Source organism: Lycium ferocissimum, chromosome 12 (assembly GCF_029784015.1).
Source record: "Lycium ferocissimum isolate CSIRO_LF1 chromosome 12, AGI_CSIRO_Lferr_CH_V1, whole genome shotgun sequence".
In the NCBI taxonomy this organism is placed as follows: Eukaryota; Viridiplantae; Streptophyta; class Magnoliopsida; order Solanales; family Solanaceae; genus Lycium; species Lycium ferocissimum.
The window spans coordinates 31,042,484-31,058,661 of NC_081353.1; the positions used below are offsets into that span (position 1 = coordinate 31,042,484).

The window sequence follows — 16,178 nt, forward strand, 5'->3', positions numbered from 1 at the left end:
TTTTCGAACTTAAGATAATCAAAGATGTGAAATTCAAATTAACCTACAATTATTCAAATCCACTCTACTAAAATAATTTTTTGCCAGCCACAAAAAGAAGAAGAAAGGAAGTAAAGATCATTCTTAAGTGCAAGTACTTTGTTGTATCATGTAACCACAAACAAGTCCCAACCAGTGGATAAAACATGCCTAGCATAAAACATGCCTAAGGCTTGAAATAATGATTTATAAGCTATTCAATAGAATTGATGTTGGTTAGAGGAAAAGACAACAAAGAATTTGTCTATTTAGGGCGATCGATCTACAACTCTTCAATACTCTTTTCTACATAGGCCTTTATACATGATAAGGTTTTCATTTGTTGCTCCTCGTCTCACCACCCCGAAGAATATAGATCCCACCTGACCGACGAACGTTGAATTCGATCCAAGAATATACATCCACCATATAGAAGAATGTGAGTTGGGGAATAACATGCCCCATTTCCTCCAAGACGTTATCAAGTATAGATTAACTTTATATGCTGAAAATATAAAGCAATAAAATGAACCAAATAGTTTTTTTTTTCCTGCATGTTTTCTGAGAAGTTCGACACACTCTTCTTTGTCTATTGCACAAGGGATAAAGAAAGGAAAAACAGTAAAAATTGAACTCATTATTGAACTTATATAAGATGTGGGAGACACTTAATGATATCACAAGACTAAAACCTTGGTACATAAACCACATGACCATATAAAATCGCCGCTTTAATAAGTTGTTTGACGGACAATTTCCGGATAATATATACCACAAAATAATTCCCCGGTTTGATAAACAAGTCACAATACAAACTTGCTTTTATTGGAGGGAAAAATAAAATTAACTCTCGTACACATTATTTGGAATGAGAATCTCACCAAGAGGACGCCTTAGATACAATACTCGAATACTGATACAACAAATAAATGAACAAGAACGCAACCAAACTCCTCGTGTCCCAAATGAAATAGCAAGATGAGCCTAGTTCTCGACGTCCGAAGAATGAAACCATTCGACGAGACTTAAACCTGCAAAAAGCTAGCATACTTGGCACCTAGGAAAAGCCTTTGGATACAGAGCAAAGCGTTTTTTGTGACCTCTGCATTCTCGTGGTTCAGCAGTTTCATTACACGCTCCTTAGCTTTGAGGTCATTCACTATAACTCGCCCAGCAGAATGGCACTGAATGAACTGTGATAGATCATAGCAAGCAACAGCAAGTGTCCTTGCATCATTTGATGTGTCCAAAATTGTAATGAGCACCCTCAAGATCTGAAACATCACACAACACAAGATATCAGTCTTAGTACTAGAAACAATTTTTTTGTGCAGATTCGAAGAAAAACAGTTTATGCCACGAACATCACCACCTCTGTATTCAAGGTTTAAACTTGATGCATTCAACCTTGAGGTTCTTAGCATAGAACTCATTACGCTTTAAAAATTATGGTTCAGAATTTAACATTTGTTGAAATTTTAGTGGTTTCTCACATATATACCTATGTTACATCTAGAAGATACTAGTTTCAGTTGAACGCCAATAGATACACTAAAAGTCTATATAAGATATAGAAGGCAAAATATGATAAAATAAAATAAAGAAAGAAACGTAAGAAGGCCTTCTATATTACTCCCTCTGGTCCAAAATAATTAAGGGTGTGTCCGCCTTCATCCGAACATCTGCCACTATGGCCACAATCTATCTCTACTGATGGTAAGTTACTACTAAGACTGTTAGACATGAACATTTAAAAGCAGCTTTTTTATTTCAGTAGCAGATAAACTTGTTTGAAGGCCAGGCAAATGCGAACAACAACAGACCCGGCAGAGAAATCTGATTCTGCTGTTAAAGTTGCACCAAGATGGCGTTATGTTCACGCCGTTATGCAGCGTGTACTTTACAGCCTCCAAAGACATGTAGCTCGGGAAATTTTGTAAACCACAAGATTACCTGGAAATCATTCTCCTCAAAGTTATTTATGTTCTCCCGCCAGAATATAGGATCTTTGTGCATTGGGGACCAATCAAGATGGCCAAGAAGGACCTCCTGCTTGTACTTGTCAAACGAACTCAGCTTTTTGATGTTATCCTTCAATCCTTGTTCTAGTTGATTCAGAGCGTCCAAAAGGTCCTACAGAGATGATATTAACTTTATGAGTCTGAAAAAAGTTAAAATAATAATTCATTCTTCAGCAGATGCAGTAACATGATTAACTGCCAACATAGCAAATACTAAGACGAACCGAAAAGAAGCTCTAATAGTGACTATTCCTCTATGTAATAAGTGGACTAGTGGAGGAATTCAATTGTCTTAGTTCATTTTTGACGCTGTTTGCAAATGAGATAGACTAAATTTAAGATACAATATCAGATGAAAAACCATAACTAAGGATCTTCACCTCATCACTCCAAGCCTGTGCTTTCAAGCTCTGAACAATTTGCAGCACTCCCAAGTCTACCATCTGAGCACTAAATGTCCCTTTAGAATGCAAATTCCGAAGAGTCAAGATGACGACCCGTACAACCTATAGTTATAGAAACACCTTAGACCGTGAACAGAGATGAGATAAGGACAACCAAGGTAGAAAAACCACAGCATCCAAATTTTTTAAAAAGAGGGAGTATAAATAGTTATTATGCATAAAGCAGCCAAAGTAGCACACCTTCTCCTTTGTTGAACCTTTAACAACTTCAATCAATCGAGGGAGGGCCCTTGAAGTAGCTAAGTACTCAATTGCAGGTTCATAGTAAGACAAAAGCCAGACACAAAGACATGTCTCATAGAGAAGCTGTTTTAAGGAAGAAAAAAGAAGAAAAAGATTATTTTGCCGTCTAGCTTCCGGAGGTGGCTGATATGTTGAGTACAGAACCGTCTCAACCACCACTATTTACTAGCACGAGATGTATATAATTTATAAAGTTAATGCAACATGTGGCATTATAGAGTGAAGAACAACCTGGATAGACTGCTGAGTGGATGCTGGTGAAATTAAAGGAACAAGCAACTTCACTCCATCGGCTCGAACAAAAGAAGATCGAACCACTGGCTCTTTCAAAAGAGTTGATAGGCAGTTGATTGTGCTAGGAATGCTGCGGGTAGGATGAGTAGGCTTTTTCAGCTGCACAGATATTCAAAAATCAGGATCGACAGCAGCTAACTGAGACATGATAACACCGACAAGTGGCATTAAATCCATAAACCACCAACCCCCATCACATTAGAACTGCTTTCCCCTATCTTCAAAGTAAAGAAATAGGCCATAAGCCCAGTTGTGAGGCTCGAAAAAAATCTTGATGAAAAGCAAGAGCTTCCTGATCCCTTTCAACGGCTTTATTTCACTGCTTCATACTGATTAAGCTAATACATCACAACCTACGGTCCCATGCTTCTAAGCCCATTTCATTCATCCACTTCGTTTCACTGCTTCTTTACTCTACAAGCTTCCCTGACTAGAGGAGGCAAAATTAGCCCATGCAAACATGATTTGCCCATATTTGGGCTGGTCATTGACCCGCCCATTTATTAGGTCAGCCCATCAAAAAATTGGGCTGATATAGCCCAATTGACGCATGAGAAATCTTGTCAAAATATTTTCAAAAAGTCATTTTCTTATTTGATATGTTATATAAATCCATAACAAAGAAAAAAATAGTTTTATTAGGTGATAAAAATTTATAAAAGAACAAACAAAGAAATTAAAACTTAGTAAGAATTGGGCGGGTAGGGTTATGACCCGCTTTTTAGCCCATTCAGCACAAGTAACTTTTGGGCGGGTTCCCATTTTGACCCGCCCAAATTCTGTCCAACCGCCCATTGACATCTATACTGAATCCCCCTTGAAATGTTTGCAAACCCAGTAATTGCAGGTTTGGGTGGGATGGAAGAAAAATACAGAAGTGGAAAATCTAGGAGCACAGACAAACCTGTGCACAAAGCCACTCCACCACGCCTGCCAGAACATCATCAATGGTAGTGTGTTTCTTCTTTGAACTTGAGGCATCTCCATTTGCATCAACACCATTCTGAACCTTTGACCTAGCACTGGAGTTGCCATTAAGAGGACCGCAAAGTTATAAGTTCATTTGTCATTCTAATATTCTAAGTCTTTTGATAGCATTGACATGGGAAGGATCAAAACCTAATTACCTCACCGTCAAAGATAGAATCTTACAGCTCTTCTCTTGTACGAACCAATTACCTTTCCACAACAATCTGGAAAACAAAACTCAATCTTTAAATAGAAAGAGAAGAGAAAAGAGTACACAATATTCAGTGATTTATAAAGAGAACAGTTTGGAAGAGACAGGAACCCACTTGTGGGAGGGTTTGTTGTTGTTGTTGTTATAAGATGAAGGCAGGGGAAGGGGGTGCATGCAAATTGCCAATTCATATGCAATTAAGGATGAGAAATATAGTAGTATCTACATGCCAAGTATAAATAAAGGACAGACCAAAAGTTGAAAAAAGGTTGAAGAATATTGCCTGAGGAAAGGTTCATAGGTATCTTCGTCAGCAAGACTGTCATGGTGGAATAGTCTTGCTCTTTTTGGGTTTGCTGCCAAGAAATAAGCATTACATTAGTCCACTTACCAAAGGAACTCTAAAAGTTATAATTTCTCCACTTACCTGTAAGCATTTCATCAATCAAAGCCAAAACATATTCCACGGTTTCTTCCTTGAAGATGTCACGTAAAATGGTAACAAAGACGCGGACATAACCTGGACCATCCTGTAATAATTGTATCCATTTTATAACAGTATCCAAAACTGAAACCGTGATAAGAGGATCAAAGGCTTGACATCTTATATCAAATAAAAAAACAATCAAAAATGAAATCTGAACTAGGAATGCTTAGAAATCAGCAGTTGCAAGAACTAGCCTTTAACTTGGGAATATCTCAATAATGTTTAAAAACTCATTTATCCTAAAATTTGAATATGCTGATTATACATGACTATTTCAAAGTAATAAATGAACTCTGGAAAATGAAGATACCAACCACAATAACAAGTCCAACAGAATCAGACAATTAATATAAGTGGGAGTCAAGTGTATGCCAAACTTCATTAATAAAGGAGAGGCTGGTGATGACAATTGTACCTTTACTTCCCAAATAATAGCTACTCGTTGTAGTCACTGGCATGCAAAAAGCAAAACTTACACTACCACATCTAGACCTGTTCCTAACGTTATTTAGAAGAACTCTACCAAACTACAAGAGGAAATAGGCAGAAAGAAGTAGCGGAAGTACAAGATGCATGAATTAGACTTTTAACTGTTTGGCCAAGCTTCTGCGAAGCCAAAAATGCTTATTCTAGTTGTTTGGTCAAGCTTTTAGGGGAGAAATAAGTGCTTTTGAGCAGTAGCAGAAGAAGTTTTTTAGAAGCTAAAAAATGTAGTAGCAGAAGCACTTCTGGAACATTGGCCATGGACAAAGTACTGGTCTAATATTGACAAAAGTGATTTTCAGATTGATTAACCAAACACAAACGGGTACTCTAAAAGTACTTTTGACAAAAAGCACTTTTAAAAATTAGCAGGTTTTGGAACCTCGGACAAACAGGCTAATTGTAGGAAACCAAAATGTAAGTCATAGCTAAAGACAACTCGAGTTAGAAACATTACATCATCCAGCAACTGTGCTTTGTAACTTTCTGCCTTCTTGTCATAGCGCCTCAACAGTTGAAAACCTGTTCCAGTGATCAGCTTTGTAGTCATATATGTCTCCCAGGGGATATCCCTCCTCAAAACCTTAACAAGCAGAAGGAAAATAAATAAGACTGCTTTTATGTTTATTTATAGGTGATGTAGTTGGTAAAACAGAGAAAAGATAAAGAAAAGGATGTTCCACTGTTCTACCAGGACAGCCGACAAAAGAAAATCCTGACAGTAACGAATTCTTTCTCCTAATCAAAATAGATACCTTCGCCGATCCATTAAATGTTTTTGCAACCAAAAGTATGCGCACATTTCTTTCCGGTTAGTGTTTATTGATGTTGACATACTATTCTAAACTTTCTAAAAAAGTAAATGGAAACAGGGTAAAGCAACTAACTGCAAAGACTAAGGGGTCATTTAGTTGCTGGTTTGGAAGTGAATTATTCGTGTATTAAAATCAGCATAATTAATACCATGTTTGGTGGCATTAGTTGCTACGTATAAAATTCAGCAAACCTAGTACAGTGTTTGGTTACCGGTTTATAATCCCGCATAACTAAAACATGTATCAGTTAAAGAGTCAATTTATGCATTGTTTTATGCAGGGTAGAAGATAGAATAACTAATATATGAATTAGTAATACCTGAATAACTACATGAATTAGTAATACATGAATAACTAAACCCTGCATGACTAATTATTAATACCTGCATAATTTTAACCAGCGACCAAACAACCCTACCTGCATAATTTTAACCAGCAACCAAACAACCACTAAGAGCCTAGATCCAGCGTTGCATGTTTACTATGAGCCTAGTCCACGCAAGTTATCAGTTCCAAAACTGTTTGTTATTTCATATCTTTATGTATAATGAAGCTTCTTTATCGTGCTTATGCATATGATATTTACCTCCTCTGTAGTGAGCTCGGCGTTCTCCGTTGTCATTGTGACTATGCTCTTCAAATCTGAAATTTATTATACTCTAACCGAAAAACCAGAATATGGATTGTTCTTCCTCTATCCTGTATAGATTCCAAAGAAATATTTCAATTAAAAACAGGATAAATAAATATTTCCTAAGAAGTAAAAATGAATATGGCAACAGATCCAGAAAGAAGCTGAAAAGAGAACACCAAAGCACTTATTAAAATTACTATCAACAAATTAATGTCATCAAGCTATCTTATTGCACTTCACTTGTTAGAAGGAAAGGATTCATGATTTTGAACATTTGATCCAAGTACAATTCTAGTTTATCAAAAAGGTAGTTAAGCAGTATCCTGAACAAAACAAAACTGAGATTATCTATGATATAACTGACCTCCACCTAGGTCTAGATCAAAAAATTTGAGTGGCTAAAGCTGAAACAACTACTTTCGGAATAATAGAAAGAAAGGTGGGAGAGTCAGAGTGGAAAAAATCATTTCCTCACTTCTTTCTCTCATTCAAAACCATGCATGAGGCTTTTATTTTTTTTGATTAAGCACCGGGTGTCCGAGTCTCTTTGAGCCCCGACTAATCCCGGGGGTGCACAGGCCCTCGGCAAGGAGTTTCCCGCAAGTGCACCACGGGTAATTCAGGTTTCCATCCGATGGCCCTCAGAAATTGTTTGCACCCAGCGGGTTTCGAACTTGAGACCTTGAAAGGGAGCACCCCAAGGCTCAAATCAATTGCCACCAGGCCACATGGCGTCTAAGTGATAAAAGAAAGAAGAACCCATTTTATTTCTTTTGTTGATAACATTCCTCACGTATGGATAAGACCAAATCCGTTGATTTTTAAGAACATCGCTAGTCCTTAACTTTTGGATGAACCAATCACTGATTTATTTTTGAGAGTTTAGACCCACTATATTGAGTCCACATAAATTCCATATTACCAGCATAAAGACCAAATCTACCTCCTTAGACTTGAAACTGGCTTGCACCAGCTTCAACGCAGTTTTCAGGCGGTACTTTAAGTTTACACCTGAGGAAGTAGATCAACCAAATACTTGAGGATCAATCGAGCAGAAGATGTCTCCCGAATGTTGTAAGATATTTAATAATAGTATGGTTATCTCATAAGCACCCAAAGTTGTGGCCTAGTGGTCAATGAAGTGGGTTGAGAACCATGAGATCTCAAGTTCAAGTCCCTAAGACAAAAACACTAGGTGATTTCTTTCCATGTGTCCTAGGTTTGGTGGACAGAGTTACCTGGTACCTGTTGCTGGTGGGAGGCGTCAGGTATCCCGTAGAATTAGTCGAGGTGCCCGCAAGCTGGCCCAGACACCACGGTTATCAAGAAAAAGAAAAGAAAAATAGTATGGTTTTCTCATATACAAAATTCGTAAAAAATAGAGCACAAAAGAAGGAAAAGATCCATAAAGGAGATATCAACTAGTTAGGAACTTCAGATTAAGAACGCCTGGAGGATAATTTAGCAACTGAGAGGCTTATGTCTCATATTCTGTTATTTTGGAGTAAATCTGATGTTGTAAGCAATGTATGAGAAATGTTAAAGACTTTTTGAGCTCCCTGCATGGCTAACGGGTTTCTGTAATTTCTGCATATCTCTTCTTATAAAATGCAATAATTGGAGCTTTTAATTTATTTATTTTTGATAGCCGTGGTGTCCGGGCTAGCTTGCTCTCACCTTGACTAAGTTCACGGGGTACCTGCTACCTCCCACCAGCTTATGTACCGGGTAACTCTACCCACCAAGGCTTGGACAGATGAGAAGAAATCACCTAGTGTTTTTGCCTCCACTAAGATGAACCTGAGACCTCTCGGTTCCTAAACCACTTCATTCATCACTAGGCCAAACCCTTGTGTGCCTAATTGGTGCTTTTATTAATAAAACACCTTAACTCTCCTCCCAAAAAAAAAAACTTAAAAAGAGATAAGGCATTAAGAGAATGACAGTGCACAGATCAAAAAGGTTCAGGGAATAAATTTCTAATTCAATCTTGGAGATCATCACAGAAATTTCAGGAACGACGAAAGATTTGAGATCAAAGCTTTGACAGAAAACACAAGGTTACACAAGTGGCTTTGATAGGAAACACAAGGCTACACAAGTGTTAAGAAGGTTGACCCCAAAATCTCATTGCTACAGGTTCAATGTTCATCCCACTATCTAGTGAGTACATAAAAGCCAAACATCATTAATCCAAACAAACCCAGAAAAGCATAACAACCACTTCAATCATGACATTCTCCACTAACCAATCTAGTTAAGTTCACTACTTCAAGACTCATTTGTTAAACATTCACCAAACAAAAAATAAGCAAAATACCCAATCCACAACCCCCCCCCCCCCCCCCCAAAAAAAAAAAAAAAATCCCCAAAGACAAAATCTAAGATCCATAACTACAATGGTCAATCAAAGAACAAACACAGAAAATTCTGCCAATTGCGGTAAGTACAACAACAACAACATACCCAGTGAAATCCCACAATGTGGGGTCTGGGGAGGGTAAAGTATACGCAGACCTTACCCCTACCTCGGAAGGTAGGGAGGCTGTTTCCGAAAGACATGGCAAAAAAGGTTAGATAAGTACACATACATTAAAAGACCCAAAAAAGCACAAAAATCACTAATTGAATCACTTCAATCACACCATTATCATCAAATCACTTCAAGATTCAAAATCCAAAGACCACGATAGTCAATCAAACACAAAACCCAGAAAATTCTACCAATTGGGTTAAGCAAACATACATTAACAGACCCAAAAAAGCACAAAAATCACTAAATGAATCACTTCAATCACACCATTATCAAGAACACTTCAAGATTCAAATTTAGGTCTAATCCAAGACCATAAATAGTCAATTTAGCAACTCTTATTTCTTTTACTTATCAAAATTAAAAAAAAAAAGAAAGAGGCCATAATAGTCAATCAAAGAACAAATCCAGAAAATTCTACCATTTTGAGTAAGCATACATACATTAACAGACCCAAAAAAAAAAAAAGCACAATTATCACTAATTAAATCACTTCAATCACACCATTATCAAAATCACTTCAAGATTCAAACTTTGCTCTAATCCAAGACCACAATATTCAATCATACACACATTAACAGACCTAAAACAGCACAATTATCACTAATTAAATCACTTTCAATCACACCATTATCAAGAACACTTCAAGATTCAAACTTTATCCCATAAACATGAGAAACACCAAGATCCAAAACCATAATTGTTAATTAAAAGATAAACCCATAATTATTTTGGTCCATTAGAAAGAGATTTACAGTGAAATTAAAAGAGAAAAGAGAGATTTAAAGATTACCTTATTATCACGTGAGAGTGAGACCAAAATGTGATTTAGAACAGAAAAAAAGTGATCTCTTCAGTATAAGGTTGTCACGTAGGCTACAAATTTTGGGGTTGTGGGGTGGGGTGGGGTGAGGGGGGTGGGGTAGTCAAGAAGGTGAGATCAAACTCTATAAATGAGGAGGACCATAGAAATAAGGAAATTATAAAGGGACAAAATCAAGCAATTTCTAGTCCAATTGTCACGTGTAATTTTATTTTATAAAGAGTGGGGTGGGGCGGGTGGGGGGGAGGGCGGAGGGGTGGGGGTAGGGAATAGATTCATCTGGCAATTTCAAATTAGTATACGTTACGTGTGAGATTACACTGGATATGTTGTTGTTGTTACACTTGACCTTCGATTATCGAAATGTACACTTTCGGAAACAACCTTTCTACTTCCATGACGCAGGGGTAAGGTTGTACACTCTATCCTCCCCAGACCTCACATGTCGAATTACACTGTATATGTTGTTGTTTTTATACTTGACCTTCAATTATGAAATGTACACTTTTAATCCATTTCCCTGTGTTTATTCATAATTTTACCATGTTTATCAATTATTTCGTCGTTTAATTAAGCATGTGTTATGTTAAGCTTGTAGTATTACTTACTTACTTCATGTTTGATTGGTAATATAATTCTTAAAATATTTGAAAATATAACATATCCTTACATAAAGGGACCAAAACACACATTTCAATTAATTAAAGGTTAAATATGTATTGTCAAATATCACAAGGACTAAAAGAAAAAAATATTAATAATTAAGGGACTAAAAGTGCTATTTTCCCTTAATGTTGCCCCTATTTTTTGAAAATGCATTTTTGTTCCATTATTGGATTTGAAATTGAAATTATATTTTTAGCCCTGTTATAAGAGGGCAATTTCAATTTTGATACCAGTAATTGTGACAAACATGGCTATCGCATGTGACAGCCTAATTAAACAACATTACCTAGGTTGCATTTAATTGTTACATGAGATTATTCAATCGATTAAAGCACGAAAAATTCAACTTAATAAAACTAATTTCAAGTTTTCAACTAATTTCAGATAGCATTATCCCATTGATTCTTTCAAACATTCACTATTTCCCTCGTGGAAAACTTCAATTGTCATGGTGATATTTTTCTTGTCGCGCCTCAGATATACCTGTGTTTATTTTTTTTAGTAATGAATGTGAATATACTCATTATTTTTTCCTCGAATTATATGTAATATTAAAAAATAAATAAAAACTTTTTTGTGTATCACAAATGAGTATTTCATATCTGTTGTACTTCTCAACATATTCCATTCCAACAACTTGACTATACAGTCCCATTACATTGTAGTAAAAGATTGCATGTTAGTGAAAACTTGTGCTTTTATTGATTCGAGTCTATGTCTTTTAATAATTGTGGTGTCTGTGCCAGCTTACGCACACCTCGATTAATTTCACTAAAGCTTCTGAAAACGTGTGCTTTTATTGATCCGAGAAAAAGAAATGAATTTTCAAAAGGAGATAACAAAATGGCAGAGATTTTATTGAAACTATACTAAAAAGGGCTCAGCCACAGAGTAGCTAAAACATTCTAAAAGGCTTAGAGCCTTTACCATGTTGATTTTTTACAACAGTGAGACAACTTCCTGGATATACAGATGATCAATAAAGCTATCACAGTACGCTCTCTTCCTTATTGAAAGAGTTACGACTATACACTACCCGGTGCATTATGGACAATCAAACCATAGTTGTCTATGAATTACTTTACACAAACTTGGGTGCGCAAGTAGACGACTGGCATATATGTGATCTTCTATAGACCTGCTGTGACATGCGTGCTCTGGCTTACTCAGTAAAGTCCCCGCTGGAAAGTTTTGTGTCAAACTATACAAGAAGAATACAAGCCTTGACCTGAAAATGCCAAAATGAATCACACTGTTACAAAGAACGAATTTTGCAATGAAAGACGTGCAGTTAGACGAGTTATAGCAGATCAGGTTGAAAGAACAGTTCAAAACATTTATGATTCATTGTGGATACTAATATATGCATGACCTGGTAAAAGTTCGGTAGACTAGATTATATGGCCATTGAATATGCCAAATATGTTCATGTTTGTTACTTCATGGGGAAGGGGGAAGGCTCATTTTCAGTGCAACAAACTATTAGCAGGCAGTACACTAGCTATCAACAAGAAACTATACAGAACAATCGAAAGACGATCAATATGAACATTTGTGCGTATATAACATGTATTACCTTTAAACCGGAGATGAATGGTACACGATGAATAACAGCAATATTTGCCAGAATGGATCTTATAATCCAATCTGCTTCATCCATAAAGACCACTTAACAGCCTCGAGAAACATATCATTCTTCCGTAATGCATTGATTAGGTTAGCATAGGTTACTCGATCAGGTTCAATTCCATTCTTGCGCATTTCCTTAACCAAATCTACTGCATTTTCAACCATACCAGCAATTCCGTATGCCTTTATTAATGTGTTATAGCTGCACAAATCAGGTCCAGTTCCTGATTCTTTCAATTCTGCCAGAACATCTGCAACTTCTTCAATCCAACCAAGCTCACCATAAATGTTTATCATAATGTTGTACGTGTAATTATCAGAAGAATGACGAGATTCCTTCAGTCTTTCCAAGATATTACGGAATTTCTCCATTTGTCCATCTTTCCCATAGGCATCTAACATACAATTATAGGCTTCAAGAGAAACCGAAAAGCCGTTGAAGTGCATCTTTTTGACGGTTGACGACATGTTCTTGAAGTCTTTACTTCTCCCATACGCAGCTATGAGAGTATTGTAAGAGATAACATCAGCCAAACCACGCTTCTTAGCCATCGAAAAAACTTCTCTTGCCCTTTTGAAGAGCCTGGACTTTCCATATACGTCAAGCATAACATTGAACGTGACGGTATTAGGTAAAAACCCATGTTTAAGCATCTCGTCAAAAAGCCTAGAAAGCTCATCAACGGGCAGTGCACGGGCACAACAGTTTATGACACAGCTGTACATTTCCTGGTCCCACACGACTCCTATTTTCACGAGTTTGTAATAAAGATCCGCCAATTTGTCCTTCTTCTCACATCGCTGGTAGATTCGGAGCATATCACGGAGCAAATATGTGTCCGGAACAATGTCTTTTTGTTTTTCCATTGCTTCCAAAACAGAGCAGGCTTCTTCTAAAGCTCCGAATTTCACGTACATCCTTACCACAACACTGAAAGTTATCATGTCCAGTTTGACATTTGAATTCTCCAACATTAGATAAAGCTTTTCAGCTTCAACAAACTCGTTGTTTGAACTGTAAATGTCTATCATAGTGCATATTATATGTAAGTTAGGCTTATCAGATTTCGGCACACACGTGAATACTTTCACTGCATTCTCCGGATGTCCGATATCTTTGCACGAGCAAATTAACAAATGGTACAAGTTGTCCTCAAATAAAGCATCCTTCCACTTTTTTTCCCGTAAAACTTGTAGCGCATCATCTATCATGCTGTTTTTCACATAAGCCATTACTAGACTTGAACAAGATATTTGGTTTCTCAAAACATGATCATATAAAGAACCTCTTAAAATTGAAGGAACTTTGTGAATGAGTTCAAGCTTCTCATATGCTTGCAAAAGAATGCCGAGGATGGTCGACTTTTCACTCCCGGTTTGCATCATTTCCTCAATAGTTCTAACAACATCCTCTTCATCTCCATGCTTGACTTGTAAATTTAGCAATGTGTACAAGTTAGACGAGTTTGGTTTGTGGCCAAGCCTTTTCAGTTCCACATAGTATTTCCTTGCTTCATCATAATTGTCCGCACGACCCCACCCTTCAATCATAGACCTGTAAGTAGGGTCGCAAAATTAGCCCACGGAAACATGACCCGCCAAACCCAATTAGCTCAGCCCATTTTAGCCCAACCCGTTTCAGCTCATCTAACTGATATGTAGCCCAAATTGACCCCTAGAAACCTTGTCAAAATATTTACAAACAGACATTATTTTATTTGATATATTATATGTAGCCATAATATTATTATTTTTTACTAGATACTTAAAATTATAGAAGAACAAAATTAAAACTTAGTAAGAATTGGGCGGGTTGGTTTATGACCCGCTTTTTAGCCCAACCCGAGTAACTTTGACCCGCCTAAATTCAGCCCAACCCGAGTAACTTTGACCTGCCTACCTGTAAGTTGTTTCATCAGGTTCCACTCCAACCCTTTTAAGGTCACCAAACAAGCTTTGTGCAGCACGCATATCGGAAATCTTCCCGTATCCGGTGATCAACGTGTTGTATGCAACTATATTTATGAAACCGGATTGCTTCATGGAAGCTAAGACCTGCTCAGCCTCGAGTAACTTGCCTTGTTGACAATAAGCATTAAGCAGAACCAACCAATTCTCAAGATTCAGAATTACTTCATCTTCCCTCAAAAAGCCAATGATTTCTTCCGCTTTATCATACAATCTCATTCGTGTATATATCGTCAACATAGACGAATACGCTGACTGGCACATAATTTTAAGATTCCTCATCTTTGAAAACGTAAACTCTGCTTCCTCAACATTCCATCCTTTCTGATAAAGAGCCATCAGCATTCCAAAAGTAGCTATATTTGGCTGAACTTTATTCTCCAACATCATGTTAAACCACTTAGCACCCAACTCCACGAGCCCTTTTTTATGGCAAGCATAAATAAGCGTATTGAAAACCTGATACGTAAGCTCACAATCCGACTCAAAACTCATTTCTTTAATCATTTTCTCCGCCCCATCCCAATCCCCTCTTCTCCCCAAGATGCGGAGTATCAAATTATAGGCAGTAACATTTCGCTTTAACTTCCCATTTTTCCTCATCCATCCGAAAAAACTCAACGCTTCCCCATCATCATCACCCCTTTCGAGTTGTTTCAATATTGCATTGCATTGATCCAAACTCGAGTCGGGCCTCAAATTCTCAGCCCGAAAATCAACCCCATTTTCGCTATCTATCACATTCTCATCACTATTTTCATCCAACACAATCTTCATTTTATCTTCCATCCCATTTTTCCTATCTTTTCTAAAACTAGACCTATAATTCGAGTCTTTCGACACTCTCTTCACTCTCCTAAATCTTTTCCAAACATTAAACCTCCCTTTCTCTCTTCCAAGATTTGGTCTTTCAGAAACAAAACTTTCATTTCCCAAATTACCCTCAAAACCATCAACCCCATCACCACTTAAACTCAATTCAGAACTCTCTAATTCCTCAGTTTCTAATCTTGAAACTCTAATGTGTTTCAACTTACAAAATGGACTAACAACAAATGCACCACTACCCAAAATAGAAGGAAACCAACACTTAGAATCAGTAAAGTTCAAACCTTTCACTGTGCAATTAAGTTTCTTGGATTCCCATGAACTGTCTACATAAAGGGATAATTTCAAAGAGGCCATTAAACAAGGTGGCCTCAATAAAAGTTGATAACTTCAGCATTAATTCATCAAGATTAAAGCTTTATTAGAAAACACAATCAAAATTTAGCTAAAAGGGGTTGGTGGGAAGTTATCAAGATTAAAAATTTATAAGAAAACAAAGTGAAAATTTAGCTAAAAAGATTGGTGGGAGTTATCAAGATTAAAAATTTATAAGAAAACAAAGTGAAAATTTAGCTAAAAAGATTGGTGGGAGTTATTAAGATTCAAAATTTTATAGAAAACAAAATCAAAATTTAGCTAAAAGGAATTGGTGGGAGTTATCAAGATTCAAAATTTCATATAAAAAAAAAAATGAAAATTTAGCTAAAAGGGATTGGTGGGGAGTTATCAAGATTCAAAATTTATTAGAAAACAAAGTGAAAATTTTTAGCTAAAAGGGGTTGTTGGGGTTTATCAAGATTAGAGTTTTACCTTGAAGATGGAGCAAAAAAAAAAAAATGAAAAAAAAATGAGAAGTTTTTTTTTTTTTTTAGTTTTTCAGAGGATAATGGAAACTGAACAAGTGAAGCAGTGGAGTGGAGAATTTTGGGATTTTGATTTTGAAAGTATCAGCTAGTGGTGGCTGTTAGAAGAAAACACTGAGACTAGTTGCCTTTTGTCTTCTTGTATATGGGGTTTTAATTTTCTATTTTTATTGAGAAAATTAAAACCCCGGGCTAGAGCGAATCTGGAAGATTGCCTCAGTTTGAATTG

At 36.7% G+C, this 16,178-nt stretch overlaps 2 protein-coding genes across 3 annotated transcripts; both read right to left on the reverse strand.

Annotated features, from left to right (window-relative positions):
• Positions 1 to 711: 711 nt before the first annotated feature.
• On the reverse strand, positions 712 to 10,110 carry LOC132038989 (V-type proton ATPase subunit H-like). Its single transcript, XM_059429502.1, has 12 exons — positions 9,966 to 10,110; positions 6,592 to 6,704; positions 5,648 to 5,773; positions 4,648 to 4,750; positions 4,504 to 4,576; positions 4,168 to 4,233; positions 3,945 to 4,062; positions 2,978 to 3,139; positions 2,684 to 2,809; positions 2,420 to 2,545; positions 1,972 to 2,151; positions 712 to 1,292 (listed from the first exon to the last, which is right to left on the reverse strand). The coding sequence occupies exons 2-12, from the start codon at positions 6,625 to 6,627 to the stop codon at positions 1,044 to 1,046; spliced, it is 1,365 nt and encodes a 454-aa protein (XP_059285485.1). The 5' UTR covers positions 6,628 to 6,704; positions 9,966 to 10,110; the 3' UTR covers positions 712 to 1,043.
• A 1,404-nt stretch (positions 10,111 to 11,514) lies between these two features.
• Positions 11,515 to 15,691, reverse strand: LOC132041202 (pentatricopeptide repeat-containing protein At4g30825, chloroplastic). 2 transcript variants are annotated; one of them, XR_009410926.1, is made up of 3 exons: positions 14,191 to 15,690; positions 12,238 to 13,845; positions 11,515 to 11,889 (listed from the first exon to the last, which is right to left on the reverse strand). XR_009410926.1 is itself a non-coding variant. In XM_059432034.1 (2 exons), the coding sequence occupies exons 1-2, from the start codon at positions 15,441 to 15,443 to the stop codon at positions 12,297 to 12,299; spliced, it is 2,802 nt and encodes a 933-aa protein (XP_059288017.1). In that variant the 5' UTR covers positions 15,444 to 15,691; the 3' UTR covers positions 12,234 to 12,296. The 2 variants fall into 2 exon arrangements, 1 of the variants encoding a protein (XP_059288017.1); XM_059432034.1 differs by lacking the exon at positions 11,515 to 11,889 and having other exon boundaries at positions 12,234 to 13,845; positions 14,191 to 15,691.
• Between the last annotated feature and the right edge of the window lie 487 nt (positions 15,692 to 16,178).

Coding starts and splice junctions, on each gene's coding strand:
- LOC132038989 (XM_059429502.1), bottom strand. CDS start 6,627: ATGACAACGGAGAACGCCGAGCTCACTACAGAGGAG. Junction 5,774..6,591: donor CCGAGCTCACTACAGAGGAG/GTAAATATCATA, acceptor CTGCTTGTTAAG/GTTTTGAGGAGGGATATCCC. Junction 2,810..2,977: donor CCACTCAGCAGTCTATCCAG/GTTGTTCTTCAC, acceptor TCCTTAAAACAG/CTTCTCTATGAGACATGTCT.
- LOC132041202 (XM_059432034.1), bottom strand. CDS start 15,443: ATGGCCTCTTTGAAATTATCCCTTTATGTAGACAGTTCATGGGAATCC. Junction 13,846..14,190: donor CCTGATGAAACAACTTACAG/GTAGGCAGGTCA, acceptor CCCTACTTACAG/GTCTATGATTGAAGGGTGGG.